Genomic DNA, 16,105 nt, shown 5'->3' with positions numbered 1-16,105 from the left:
TTATTTGAGGTGTCCCCCCCCCCCCCCATTTTTCTGTAGGATTTTCCCCTCACTTTCTGTGGGATTTCAACTCACTATTTGGGGGTTACCTTTATTCCTGTGGGATTTCCCCAATTCCTGGGAAGATTTACCCTAAATTCTTTGTTCCCCTAATTTTTTGAGCGATTGTCCCTAATTCCTTGGGGGTTTCATCTCAGTTCCTGTGAGATTTCCCCATATTCTTGGGGGATTGCCCTCATTTCCTGTGGAAATTCCCCAGCTTCATTTCCCGGGGGGTTGCCCCCACATTATCTGGGGATTTCCCTTTACTTCCTGTAGGATTTTCCCTTATTTCCCCCATCTTCTTCTGACACCTCTCAAAGAGACAGAAGAAAAACCTTCTGACTGGAGTTGGACTTTAATGATCCCAACATTTACTTCGACTTTCTGGCGTCACTCACCTGGCCGAACAGAACCGACATGTTGGCCATGGACCTGAGGGAGAGGAAAGGGAGAATCAGGGGGAACGTTCTACAAATACGACCCCCCCACTTCCTGGCCGGAGAACTGACCTCTGCACAGTCTGAGACGCCACCAGGAAGGACATGAGATCACCGGCTGAGAGCTCATTCCCGGCCATCAGAGACCCGCCGGCAAAGATGGTTCCCAGGACAATACCTGCAGAGAAAACCCAGAGGGTCCGTACCAAGAAATCACAGACGTCAGAGAGAGATAGAGAGGGGAGAGAGAAGCCTGGGAACCCAACACGGGGTATACACAACAGAGCACACCCCACATACAACCTTACACGGAGTATACACACCCCACATACAACCTTACACGGGGTATACACACCCCACATACAACCTTACACGGAGTATACACACCCCACATACAACCTTACACGGAGTATACACACCCCACATACAACCTTACACGGAGTATACACACCCCACATACAACCTTACACGGAGTATACACACCCCACATACAACCTTACACGGAGTATACACATCACACATACAACCTTACACAGAGTATACACATCACACATACAACCTTACACGGAGTATACACATCACACATACAACCTTAGACGGGGTATACACAGCACACATACAACCTTACACAGAGTATACACATCACACATACAACCTTACACGGAGTATACACATCACACATACAACCTTACACAGAGTATACACAGCAGACATACAACCTTTCACGGGGTATACACAGCACACCCCACATACAACCTTACACGGGGTATACACAGCACACCCCACATACAACCTTACATGGAGTATACACATCACACATACAACCTTACACGGGGTATACACAGCACACATACAACCTTACACGGGGTATACACAGCACACATACAACCTTACACGGAGTATACACATCACACATACAACCTTACACGGAGTATACACAGCACACCTCACATACAACCTTACACGGGGTATACACAGCACACATACAACCTTACATGAGGTATACACAGCACACCCCACATACAACCTTACACGGAGTATACACAGCACACCCCACATACAACCTTACACGGGGTATACACAGCACACCCCACATACAACCTTACACGGGGGTATACACAGCTCACATACAACCTTACACGGGGTATACACAACACACATACAACCTTACACGGGGTATACACAACACACATACAACCTTACATGGGGTATACACAACACACATACAACCTTACATGAGGTATAAACACCCCACATACAACCTTACATGGGGTATACACAGCACACATACAACCTTACACGGGGTATACACATCACACATACAACCTTACACGGGGTATACACAGCACACATACAACCTTACACGGGGTATACACAGCACACATACAACCTTACACGGGGTATACACAGCACACATACAACCTTACACGGGGTATACACAACACACATACAACCTTACACGGGGTATACACAGCACACATACAACCTTACATGAGGTATAAACACCCCACATACAACCTTACATGGGGTATACACAGCACACATACAACCTTACACGGGGTATACACAGCACACATACAACCTTACACGGGGTATACACAACACACATACAACCTTACACGGGGTATACACAACACACATACAACCTTACACGGGGTATACACAGCACACATACAACCTTACACGGGGTATACACAGCACACATACAACCTTACACGGGGTATACACAGCACACATACAACCTTACACGGGGTATACACAGCACATATACAACCTTACACGGGGTATACACAGCACACATACAACCTTACACGGGGTATACACAGCACACATACAACCTTACACGGGGTATACACAGCACACATACAACCTTACACGGGGTATACACAACACACATACAACCTTACACGGGGTATACACAGCACATATACAACCTTACACGGGGTATACACAGCACACCCCACATACAACCTTACACGGGGTATACACAGCACACCCCACATACAACCTTACACGGGGTATACACATCACACCTCACACAGACAGAGTATATACTATAAATAAAGCATATGGAGACAGAGAGGAAAGTGCTGGCGTATTATTTACAGTTGAGGGCGACGTTGGAGAGTCCCTGGAAAAATGCGATCCCGATCCCCAGAACCTCATTCATCTGGGCCGATCGATCCACTTCCATGGAGTACAACCTGGGGACAAGATTTCACTTTACATTCCGGAGACATCACACACACAGTATACGGAATTATCCAATCAGAAAATGATGATTTACTCTCCGTGCCACATCCCTGATGCATCAAAACTATCACAATAGGAAGGGTATGAGACTTTCAGGGAACAGCAAATTTTGGTCAAATCAAATTTATTCAAAATTGATAAGATGCAAGCAAAGTTCAATTCATATAACAATAGATTGCAATCAAATATAATTGTGTATAAAACCAATCGATTTCAATACTGTAGAAATGCACATGATAGTCTGTACAGCTTGACGCGTTTCTTGGACAAAGTCCTCTTCGTCAGGACAGACTTTCTATACATGCCAGCTAGATAGAGTAATGCCTGCTCTAGGGAGTCGGGAGGGTCCCAGGTAGAGGCAGCTCCACCCTACAGACAGGAGGCCTGGTCTAGGAGGTCGGGAGGGTCCTAGTAGGAGACGGCTCCACCCTACAGACAGGAGGCCTGGTCTAGGGGGTCGGAGGAGTCCCAGGTGGAGACGGCTCTACCCTACAGATGGGAGGCCTGATCTAGGAGGTCGGGAGGGTCCCAGGTGGAGACGGCTCCACCCTACAGATGGGAGGCCTGGTCTAGGAGGTCAGGAGGGTCCCAGGTGGAGACCGCTCCACCCTACAGATGAGAGGCCTGGTCTAGGTCGGGAGGGTCCCAGGTGGAGACGGCTCTACCCTACAGATGGGAGGCCTGATCTAGGAGGTCGGGAGGGTCCCAGGTGGAGACAGCTCCACCCTACAGATGGGAGGCCTGGTCTAGGGGGTCAGGAGGGTCCCAGGTGGAGACCGCTCCACCCTACAGATGGGAGGCCTGGTCTAGGTCGGGAGGGTCCCAGGTGGAGACGGCTCCACCCTACAGACAGGAGGCCTGGTCTAGGAGGTCGGGAGGGTGCCAGGTGGAGACGGCTCCATCCTACAGATGGGAGGCCTGGTCTAGGAGGTCGGGAGGGTCCCAGGTAGAGATGGCTCCACCCCACAGATGGGAGGCCTGGTCTAGGAGGTCAGGAGGGTCCCAGGTGGAGATGGCTCCCCCCTACAGACGGGAGGCCTGGTCTAAGGAGTCGGAAGGGTCCCAGGTGGAGACAATTCCACCCTACAGATGGGAGGCCTGGTCTAGGAGGTCGGGAGGGTCCCAGGTGGAGACGGCTCCACCCTACAGACAGGAGGCCTGGTCTAGGTCGTCAGGAGGGTCCCAGGTGTAGATAGCTCCATCCTACAGATAGGAGGCCTGGTCTAGGAGGTCGGGAGGGTCCCAGGTGGAGACGGCTTCACCCTACAGACGGGAGGCCTGGTCTAAGGAGTCGGAAGGGTCCCAGTAGGAGACTGCTCCACCCTACAGACGGAAGGCCTGGTCTAGGAGGTCGGGAGGGTCCCAAATGGAGACAGCTCCACCCTACAGACGGAAAGGCCTGGTCTAGGAGGTCGGGAGGGTCTCAGGTGGAGATAGCTCCACCCTACAGACAGGAGGCCTGGTCTAGGAGGTCGGGAGGGTCCCAGGTGGAAACGGCTCCACCCTACAGACAGGAGGCCTGGTCTAGGAGGTCGGGAGGGTGCCAGGTGGAGACGGCTCTATCCTACAGATGGGAGGCCTGGTCTAGGAGGTTGGGAGGGTCCCAGGTAGAGATGGCTCCACCCCACAGATGGGAGGCCTGGTCTAGGAGGTCAGGAGGGTCCCAGGTGGAGATGGCTCCCCCCTACAGACGGGAGGCCTGGTCTAAGGAGTCGGAAGGGTCCCAGGTGGAGACAATTCCACCCTACAGATGGGAGGCCTGGTCTAGGAGGTCGGGAGGGTCCCAGGTGGAGACGGCTCCACCCTACAGACAGGAGGCCTGGTCTAGGTCGTCAGGAGGGTCCCAGGTGTAGATAGCTCCATCCTACAGATAGGAGGCCTGGTCTAGGAGGTCGGGAGGGTCCCAGGTGGAGACGGCTTCACCCTACAGACGGGAGGCCTGGTCTAAGGAGTCGGAAGGGTCCCAGTAGGAGACTGCTCCACCCTACAGACGGAAGGCCTGGTCTAGGAGGTCGGGAGGGTCCCAAATGGAGACAGCTCCACCCTACAGACGGAAAGGCCTGGTCTAGGAGGTCGGGAGGGTCTCAGGTGGAGATAGCTCCACCCTACAGACAGGAGGCCTGGTCTAGGAGGTCGGGAGGGTCCCAGGTGGAAACGGCTCCACCCTACAGACAGGAGGCCTGGTCTAGGAGGTCGGGAGGGTGCCAGGTGGAGACGGCTCTATCCTACAGATGGGAGGCCTGGTCTAGGAGGTTGGGAGGGTCCCAGGTAGAGATGGCTCCACCCCACAGATGGGAGGCCTGGTCTAGGAGGTCAGGAGGGTCCCAGGTGGAGATGGCTCCACCCTACAGACGTGAGGCCTGGTCTAAGGAGTCGGAAGGGTCCCAGGTGGAGACAATTCCACCCTACAGATGGGAGGCCTGGTCTAGGAGGTCGGGAGGGTCCCAGGTGGAGACGGCTCCACCCTACAGACAGGAGGCCTGGTCTAGGAGGTCAGGAGGGTCCCAGGTGTAGATAGCTCCATCCTACAGATAGGAGGCCTGGTCTAGGAGGTCGGGAGGGTCCCAGGTGGAGACGGCTTCACCCTACAGACGGGAGGCCTGGTCTAAGGAGTCGGAAGGGTCCCAGTAGGAGACTGCTCCACCCTACAGACGGAAGGCCTGGTCTAGGGGGTCGGGAGGGTCCCAAATGGAGACAGCTCCACCCTACAGACGGAAAGGCCTGGTCTAGGAGGTCGGGAGGGTCTCAGGTGGAGATAGCTCCACCCTACAGACAGGAGGCCTGGTCTAGGAGGTCGGGAGGGTCCCAGGTGGAAACGGCTCCACCCTACAGACTGAAGGCCTGGTCTAGGAGGTCGGGAGGGTCTCAGGTGGAGATGGCTCCACCCTACAGACAGGAGGCCTGATCTAGGAGGTCGGGAGGGTCCCAGGTGGAGATGGCTCCACCCTACAGACAGGAGGCCTGGTCTAGGAGGTCAGGAGGGTACCAGGGGGAGACGGCTCTACCCTACAGACGGGAGGCCTGGTCTAAGGAGGTCAGGAGGGTACCAGGGGGAGACGGCTCCACCCTACAGACTGAAGGCCTGGTCTAGGAGGTCGGGAGGGTCTCAGGTGGAGATGGCTCCACACTACAGACAGGAGGCCTGGTCTAGGAGGTCGGGAGGATCCCAGGTGGAGACGGCTCCAGAAGAAAGAGACAGGAGGTCTCTAGAAGTCTAAGGTTGCAGGTGGCAGTCTGAGCATGTGTGTCTGCAGGAGGCAGATGTGGCCCGCGATCGAGCAGCACGAAGCTGAGCAAATAAGCTCCACGAGGGAGTTTGATTAAGTAACTGTGAGTAAGCAAGGAGGCTAAATTGTGTGTATACAGTGATGGTGGAACCCCCTGCGAGGGAAGATTACTGTTTGAACTTTCTTTTCTGTTCCTTTAATAAAAGTGGGCTGCCATGCCCTTATAAAGAGTCTGGTGTGGCACGTTTTCTGGAAAAATGCATGCGCCACTTGAACCTAATCACCCCGATATCTTACAATTGGTGGAGGATGCGGGCACAGATGGCGCAGGTCCAGATCCTCGCCTGACAGAAACCGTGAGTGTCAAGAGACTGTGTGTGTTGCTATTGCTGTGTGAGGCGAAGTGATGTGTCTCAGCCTTAAGGAGACACCAAAAATTCTTCTGAAGGAACGGTGTTTCTTTTACTACAAGAATGCATGCTGTTACCCGTAGCAACAAAGCCAAGGTCAATCGTGAGACCTATGGTGGAATAATCCTGATGAGAGTCCTGGCTGGTGGGCTCAAGAGAAACCCTTAAAACCAGTTAGAGAGTGCTGGAGAAGTTCTGCAGGGAGAGTGCGGTCTCCCATAGCAACCAGTGAAGTGTCGTCTGGATGGTGGGGCTGCTATGAAGAGGTGGCTCACTATTCCCACAAGGAGGGCTGGGAGGCCTGAGAGTCTTTCATTTCACCCTGTGACCGCATAGGTAAGTACAGCTGGAGAGAACAACCGGCTCACCGGAAGTTCAAGAGGAGATCGGTTGCCCGTAGCAACGGCTGTGATTTAAAGTCTGCAGACTGGGTGAGAAAGGCTGACTATGTGATGGAAGTGGAAGTGACCCCAAACGGGAGATCCCCTGTTTGTGCCTCGCTGCAGTGCTCTGTTCAGTGGGGAGGAAAGGGTTAAATCTAAAGCTGATAACCTGCTGCTTAACCACTTAAGGACTGGCCTATTTTTCAGACTTGTTGTTTACAAGTTAAAATCATTTTTTTTTCTGCTAGAAAATTGCTTAGAAAAAAAATATATTTTTTTGGGGGGGGGGTTCTAACACCCTAGAGAATAAAATGGCAGTCGTTGCAATACTTTCTGTCACACCGTATAAAAAGCGCACTTTTTTGGGAAAAAAAATTAACTTTTTTGAATTAAACAATAAGACAACATTAAAGTTAGCCCAATTTTTTTTCAAATTGTGAAAGATACTGTTACACTGAGTAAATTGATGTCAACAGTGCACCCGCTCGTGGAAACGGCGACAAACTTTTACCCTTAAAAATCTCCATAGATGACGTTTAAAATTTTTTTCAGGTTACCAGTTTTGAGTCACCGAGGAGGTCTAGGGCTAGAATTATTGCTCTCGCTCTACCGATCGCGGTGATACCTCACATGTGTGGTTTGAACACTGTTTTCATATGCGGGCGCCGCTCACGTATGCATTCGCTGCTGCGCGCGAGCTCGGCGGTACGGGGTGCGTTTAAAAATTTGTTTTTTTTTCTTATTTAATTTACCTTTTAATTTTATTTTTTACACTGTTCTTTAAAAAAAAAAATAAATGTGTCACTTTTATTCCTATTAGAAGGAATGTAAACATCTCTTGTAATAGAAAAAATCATGACAGGTCCTCTTATATATGAGATCTGGGGGGTCACATGACTTCACATCTCATATTTACACTAAAATACAATTTAAAATAAAAAGGAAAAATGTAAATGTCGTTTAAAAAAAAAATAAAGTAAAATAAAATGTTGCTTTAAGAGCGGGGGGGGGGGGGGGGGGGGGCATCTTCCTCTCACTGTCAGGGGAAAAGATGCGACCGGCGGATCCGGTAATTGGCGGAGACGATCGGAGCGCAGTGGGGGGGCCCCCTGATAAAAGTGATCTTGCGGTGAATCCGCCACTGAGACCACTTTTATCTGAAAGCGGACCGCCCGCCGGTGAAGAGGATATGGGGGGTTATAGTAGCATTCTGTTGCCATAACAACGCTATTCCCCTTCAAACAGCGGAGGAGGGGCCAAACTGGTCAGAACCGGGTACCGCCCCCCTAATCTGCAATGTGACAATGAGAGCCGCCATGTGATTGGATGATTGGAGAACTCACACACTCTCCACAATGAGAGCCGGGATGTGATTGGATGATTGGAGAACTCACACACTCTTCACAATGAGAGCCGGGATGTGATTGGATGATTGGAGAACTCACACACTCTCCACAATGAGAGCCGGGATGTGATTGGATGATTGGAGAACTCACACACTCTCCACAATGAGAGCCGGGATGTGATTGGATGATTGGAGAACTCACACACTCTCCACAATGAGAGCCAGGATGTGATTGGATGATTGGAGAACTCACACACTCTCCACAATGAGAGCCGCCATGTGATTGGATGATTGGAGAACTCACACACTCTCCACAATGAGAGCCGGGATGTGATTGGATGATTGGAGAACTCACACACTCTTCACAATGAGAGCCGGGATGTGATTGGATGATAGGAGAACTCACACACTCTCCACAATGAGAGCCGGGATGTGATTGGATGATAGGAGAACTCACACACTCTCCACAATGAGAGCCGGGATGTGATTGGAGAACTCACACACTCTCCACAATGAGAGCCGGGATGTGATTGGATGATTGGAGAACTCACACACTCTCCACAATGAGAGCCGGGATGTGATTGGATGATTGGAGAACTCACACACTCTCCACACTGAGAGCCGGGATGTGATTGGATGATTGGAGAACTCACACACTCTCCACACTGAAAGCCGGGATGTGATTGGATGATTGGAGAACTCACACACTCTCCACAATGAGAGCCGGGATGTGATTGGAGAACTCACACACTCTCCACACCGAGAGCCGCCATGTGATTGGATGATTGGAGAACTCAGACTGAATATAAAGGGAACACTCACTCCACCTCTCTGTCTTCCATAGCGAACGCTCTGACCGTCCGTACGTTCCCCAGAGCCTCGTCTGCAACTCCAGTGGCTTTGGCAATCTGAATAAAGGAAACAGATCACATGACTGGAGGGGTGGAGAGGAGGAGAGAGATCACATGACTGGAGGGGTGGAGAGGAGGAGAGAGATCACATGACTGGAGGGGTGGAGAGGAGGAGAGAGATCACATGACTGGAGGGGCGGAGAGAGATCACATGACTGGAGGGGTGGAGAGGAGGAGAGAGATCACATGACTGGAGGGGTGGAGAGGAGGAGAGAGATCACATGACTGGAGGGGTGGAGAGGAGGAGAGAGATCACATGACTGGAGGGGTGGAGAGGAGGAAAAAGATCACATGACTGGAGGGGTGGAGAGGAGGAAAAAAGATCACATGACTGGAGGGGTGGAGAGGAGGAGAGAGATCACATGACTGGAGGGGTGGAGAGGAGGAGAGAGATCACATGACTGGAGAGATGGAGAAGAGGAGAGAGATCACATGACTGGAGAGATGGAGAGGAGGAGAGAGATCACATGACTGGAGGGGTGGAGAGGAGGAGAGAGATCACATGACTGGAGTGGTGGAGAGGAGGAGCGAGAGATCACATGACTGGAGGGATGGAGAGAGATCACATGACTGAAGAGATGGAGAGGAGGAGAGAGATCACATGACTGGAGGGATGGAGAGGAGGAGAGAGATCACATGACTGGAGGGATGGAGAGGAGGAGAGAGATCACATGAATGGAGGAATGGAGAGGAGGAGAGAGATCACATGACTGTAGGGATAGAGAGGAGGAGAGAGATCACATGACTGGAGAGATGGAGAGGAGGAGAGAGATCACATGACTGGAGGGGTGGAGAGGAGGAGAGAGATCACATGACTGGAGGGATGGAGAGGAGGAGAGAGATCACATGACTGGAGGGATGGAGAGGAGGAGAGAGATCACATGACTGGAGAGATGGAGAGGAGGAGAGAGATCACATGACTGGAGGGATGGAGAGGAGGAGAGAGATCACATGACTGGAGGGATGGAGAGGAGGAGAGAGATCACATGACTGGAGGGATGGAGAGGAGGAGAGAGATCACATGACTGGAGAGATGGAGAGGAGGAGAGAGATCACATGACTGGAGAGATGGAGAGGAGGAGAGAGATCACATGACTGGAGGGATGGAGAGGAGGAGAGAGATCACATGAATGGAGGGATAGAGAGGAGGAGAGAGATCACATGACTGGAGGGGTGGAGAGGAGGAGAGAGATCACATGACTGGAGCGATGGAGAGGAGGAGAGAGATCACATGACTGGAGGGATGGAGAGGAGGAGAGAGATCACATGACTGGAGGGATGGAGAGGAGGAGAGAGATCACATGACTGGAGAGGTGGAGAGGAGGAGAGAGATCACATGACTGGAGAGATGGAGAGGAGGAGAGAGATCACATGACTGGAGGGGTGGAGAGGAGGAGAGAGATCACATGACTGGAGAGATGGAGAGGAGGAGAGAGATCACATGACTGGAGGGGTGGAGAGGAGGAGAGAGATCACATGAATGGAGGGATAGAGAGGAGGAGAGAGATCACATGACTGGAGAGATGGAGAGGAGGAGAGAGATCACATGACTGGAGAGATGGAGAGGAGGAGAGAGATCACATGACTGGAGAGATGGAGAGGAGGAGAGAGATCACATGAATGGAGGGATAGAGAGGAGGAGAGAGATCACATGACTGGAGGGATGGAGAGGAGGAGAGAGATCACATGACTGGAGGGATGGAGAGGAGGGAGATCACATGACTGGAGAGATGGAGAGGAGGAGAGAGATCACATGACTGGAGAGATGGAGAGGAGGAGAGAGATCACATGACTGGAGGGATGGAGAGGAGGAGAGAGATCACATGACTGGAGGGATGGAGAGGAGGAGAGAGATCACATGACTGGAGGGATGGAGAGGAGGAGAGAGATCACATGAATGGAGTGATAGAGAGGAGGAGAGAGATCACATGACTGGAGGGATGGAGAGGAGGAGAGAGATCACATGACTGGAGGGGTGGAGAGGAGGAGAGAGATCACATGACTGGAGGGATGGAGAGGAGGAGAGAGATCACATGACTGGAGAGATGGAGAGGAGGAGAGAGATCACATGACTGGAGGGGTGGAGAGGAGGAGAGAGATCACATGACTGGAGAGATGGAGAGGAGGAGAGAGATCACATGACTGGAGGGATGGAGAGGAGGAGAGAGATCACATGACTGGAGGGATGGAGAGGAGGAGAGAGATCACATGACTGGAGGGGTGGAGAGGAGGAGAGAGATCACATGACTGGAGAGATGGAGAGGAGGAGAGAGATCACATGACTGGAGGGATGGAGAGGAGGAGAGAGATCACATGACTGGAGGGATGGAGAGGAGGAGAGAGATCACATGACTGGAGAGATGGAGAGGAGGAGAGAGATCACATGACTGGAGAGGAGGAGAGAGATCACATGACTGGAGAGGAGGAGAGAGATCACATGACTGGAGAGGAGGAGAGAGATCACATGACTGGAGAGATGGAGAGGAGGAGAGAGATCACATGACTGGAGGGGTGGACAGGAGGAGAGAGATCACATGACTGGAGGGATGGAGAGGAGGAGAGAGATCACATGACTTGAGGGATGGAGAGGAGGAGAGAGATCACATGACTGGAGAGATGGAGAGGAGGAGAGAGATCACATGACTGGAGAGGAGAGAGATCACATGACTGGAGGGATGGAGAGGAGGAGAGAGATCACATGACTGGAGAGATGGAGAGGAGGAGAGAGATCACATGACTGGAGGGGTGGAGAGGAGGAGAGAGATCACATGACTGGAGGGGTGGAGAGGAGGAGAGAGATCACATGACTGGAGGGATGGAGAGGAGGAGAGAGATCACATGACTGGATTGGTGGAGAGGAGGAGAGAGATCACATGACTGGAGAGATGGAGAGGAGAGAGATCACATGACTGGAGAGGAGGAGAGAGATCACATGACTGGAGAGGAGGAGAGAGATCACATGACTGGAGGGATAGAGAGGAGGAGAGAGATCACATGACTGGAGAGATGGAGAGGAGGAGAGAGATCACATGACTGGAGGGGTGGAGAGGAGGAGAGAGATCACATGACTGGAGGGATGGAGAGGAGGAGAGAGATCACATGACTGGATTGGTGGAGAGGAGGAGAGAGATCACATGACTGGAGGGGTGGAGAGGAGGAGAGAGATCACATGACTGGAGGGATGGAGAGGAGGAAAGAGATCACATGACTGGAGAGATGGAGAGGAGGAGAGAGATCACATGACTGGAGAGGTGGAGAGGAGGAGAGAGATCACATGACTGGAGAGATGGAGAGGAGGAGAGAGATCACATGACTGGATTGGTGGAGAGGAGGAGAGAGATCACATGACTGGAGAGATGGAGAGGAGAGAGATCACATGACTGGAGAGGAGGAGAGAGATCACATGACTGGAGAGGAGGAGAGAGATCACATGACTGGAGGGATAGAGAGGAGGAGAGAGATCACATGACTGGAGAGATGGAGAGGAGGAGAGAGATCACATGACTGGAGGGGTGGAGAGAGGAGAGAGATCACATGACTGGAGGGATGGAGAGGAGGAGAGAGATCACATGACTGGATTGGTGGAGAGGAGGAGAGAGATCACATGACTGGAGGGGTGGAGAGGAGGAAAGAGATCACATGACTGGAGAGATGGAGAGGAACACAATATGGCGCCCCCACCTGGGGGTACGCAGAATGCGGGGGGGGGGGGGTCTTACCTGCTCCTGGGCACGGCGCGATAATCTGCGCAGGAAGGAGCCAATCAGGGCCCCGGCCCCCACCAACACGGGCATCACTACCACCAGCAGGCCGGTCAGCTTGGGAGAGATGTAATAGAGGGACACAAAGCAGCCCAAAGTCTGAGTGCTGTTCCTGAGACCCTGCGGAGAATTACGGGACGGGTCACCCCAAATATGACGAGACCACCCAACAGTCACCCCCAATGTATGATAAATAAGAATCCCATGAAGGACAATCTACACACCCCACCCCCGACCCTTCTACCTGTACAGGTGCCACCTGCCCCATACAAACCCAACAGAATACAGACCCCACCCCCGATCCTTCTACCTGTACAGGTGCCACCAGCCCCATACAGGCCCAACAGAATACAGACCCCACCCCCGACCCTTATACCTGTACAGGTGCCCCCTTCCCCCATACAAACCCAACAGAATACAGACCCCACCCCCGACCCCTCTACCTGTACAGGTGCCCCCTTCCCCCATACAAACCCAACAGAATACAGACCCCGCCCCTGACCCCTCTACCTGTACAGGTGCCACCAGCCCCATACAAACCCAACAGAATACAGACCCCGCCCCCGACCCCTCTACCTGTACAGGTGCCACCAGCCCCATACAAACCCAACAGAATACAGACCCCGCCCCCGACCCCTCTACCTGTACAGGTGCCACCAGCCCCATACAAACCCAACAGAATACAGACCCCACCCCCGACCCTTCTACCTGTACAGGTACCACCAGCCCCATACAAACCCAACAGAATACAGACCCCACCCCCGATCCTTCTACCTGTACAGGTGCCACCAGCCCCATACAAACCCAACAGAATACAGACCCCACCCCCTGACCCTTCTACCTGCACAGGTGCCACCTGCCCCATACAGGCCCAACAGAATACAGACCCCACCCCCGACCCCTCTACCTGTACAGGTGCCCCCTTCCCCCATACAAACCCAACAGAATACAGACCCCACCCCCGACCCCTCTACCTGTACAGGTGCCACCTGCCCCCATACAAACCCAACAGAATACAGACCCCCACCCCGACCCTTCTACCTGTACAGGTGCCACCTACCCCATACAAACCCAACAGAATACAGACCCCACCCCCGATCCTTCTACCTGTACAGGTGCCACCTGCCCCATACAAACCCAACAGAATACAGACCCCCACCCCCGACCCCTCTACCTGTACAGGTGCCACCTGCCCCATACAGGCCCAACAGAATACAGACCCCACCCCCGACCCTTCTACCTGTACAGGTGCCACCTGCCCCATACAGGCCCAACAGAATACAGACCCCACCCCCGACCCCTCTACCTGTACAGGTGCCACCTACCCCATACAAACCCAACAGAATATAGACCCCACCCCCGACCCCTCTACCTGTACAGGTGCCACCTGCCCCATACAAACCCAACAGAATACAGACCCCTCCCCTGACCCCTCTACCTGTACAGGTGCCACCTGCCCCATACAAACCCAACAGAATACAGACCCCCACCCCCGACCCCTCTACCTGTACAGGTGCCACCTGCCCCATACAGGCCCAACAGAATACAGACCCCACCCCCGACCCCTCTACCTGTACAGGTGCCACCTGCCCCATACAAACCCAACAGAATATAGACCCCACCCCCGACCCCTCTACCTGTACAGGTGCCACCTGCCCCATACAAACCCAACAGAATACAGACCCCTCCCCTGACCCCTCTACCTGTACAGGTGCCACCTGCCCCATACAAACCCAATAGAATACAGACCCCCACCCCCGACCCCTCTACCTGTACAGGTGCCACCTGCCCCATACAAACCCAAAAGAATACAGACCCCCACCCCCGACCCCTCTACCTGTACAGGTGCCACCTGCCCCATACAAACCCAAAAGAATACAGACCCCCACCCCCGACCCCTCTACCTGTACAGGTGCCACCTGCCCCATACAAACCCAACAGAATACAGACCCCTCCCCCGACCCCTCTACCTGTACAGGTGCCACCTGCCCCATACAAACCCAACAGAATACAGACCCCTCCCCCGACCCTTCTACCTGTACAGGTGTCACCAGCCCCATACAAACCCAACAGAATACAGACCCCACCCCCGACCCTTCTACCTGTACAGGTGCCACCGGCCCCATACAAACCCAACAGAATACAGACCCCACCCCCGATCCTTCTACCTGTACAGGTGCCACCGGCCCCATACAAACCCAACAGAATACAGACCCCACCCCCGATCCTTCTACCTGTACAGGTGCCACCTGCCCCATACAAACCCAACAGAATACAGACCCCACCCCCGACCCTTCTATCTGTACAGGTGCCACCTGCCCCATACAAACCCAACAGAATACAGACCCCCACCCCCGACCCCTCTACCTGTACAGGTGCCACCTGCCCCATACAGGCCCAACAGAATACAGACCCCACCCCCGACCCCTCTACCTGTACAGGTGCCACCTGCCCCATACAAACCCAACAGAATATAGACCCCACCCCCGACCCCTCTACCTGTACAGGTGCCACCTGCCCCATACAAACCCAACAGAATACAGACCCCTCCCCTGACCCCTCTACCTGTACAGGTGCCACCTGCCCTATACAAACCCAATAGAATACAGACCCCCACCCCCGACCCCTCTACCTGTACAGGTGCCACCTGCCCCATACAAACCCAAAAGAATACAGACCCCCACCCCCGACCCCTCTACCTGTACAGGTGCCACCTGCCCCATACAAACCCAAAAGAATACAGACCCCCACCCCCGACCCCTCTACCTGTACAGGTGCCACCTGCCCCATACAGGCCCAACAGAATACAGACCCCACCCCCGACCCCTCTACCTGTACAGGTGCCACCTGCCCCATACAAACCCAACAGAATACAGACCCCTCCCCCGACCCCTCTACCTGTACAGGTGCCACCTGCCCCATACAAACCCAACAGAATACAGACCCCTCCCCCGACCCTTCTACCTGTACAGGTGTCACCAGCCCCATACAAACCCAACAGAATACAGACCCCACCCCCGACCCTTCTACCTGTACAGGTGCCACCGGCCCCATACAAACCCAACAGAATACAGACCCCACCCCCGATCCTTCTACCTGTACAGGTGCCACCTGCCCCATACAAACCCAACATAATACAGACCCCACCCACGACCCTTATACCTGGTCTAGGAGGTCAGGAGGGTCCCAGGTGGAAACGGCTCCACCCTACAGACTGAAGGCCTGGTCTAGGAGGTCGGGAGGGTCTCAGGTGGTGATGGCTCCACACTACAGACAGGAGGCCTGGTCTAGGAGTTCGGGAGGATCCCAGGTGGAGACGGCTCCACCCTACAGACT

At 53.4% G+C, this 16,105-nt stretch overlaps 1 protein-coding gene across 1 annotated transcript in view; it reads right to left on the bottom strand.

Moving 5' to 3' along the window:
- The window catches only part of ABCB8 (ATP binding cassette subfamily B member 8), an 87,467-nt gene that overhangs the window by 12,462 nt on the left and 58,900 nt on the right, over positions 1-16,105 (bottom strand). The window contains exons 5-9 of the mRNA XM_073632886.1: positions 12,728-12,889; positions 8,920-9,005; positions 2,586-2,683; positions 552-657; positions 441-474 (exon numbers count right to left, since the gene is read on the bottom strand). Coding sequence (XP_073488987.1) covers positions 441-474; positions 552-657; positions 2,586-2,683; positions 8,920-9,005; positions 12,728-12,889 — 486 coding nt within the window. The remainder of the gene's footprint in view (positions 1-440; positions 475-551; positions 658-2,585; positions 2,684-8,919; positions 9,006-12,727; positions 12,890-16,105) is intronic.

The sequence above is a fragment of the Aquarana catesbeiana genome, linkage group LG05 (genome assembly GCF_042186555.1).
Source record: "Aquarana catesbeiana isolate 2022-GZ linkage group LG05, ASM4218655v1, whole genome shotgun sequence".
NCBI classification, from domain to species: domain Eukaryota; kingdom Metazoa; phylum Chordata; class Amphibia; order Anura; family Ranidae; genus Aquarana; species Aquarana catesbeiana.
This window is presented reverse-complemented; position numbering and strand designations above follow the sequence as displayed.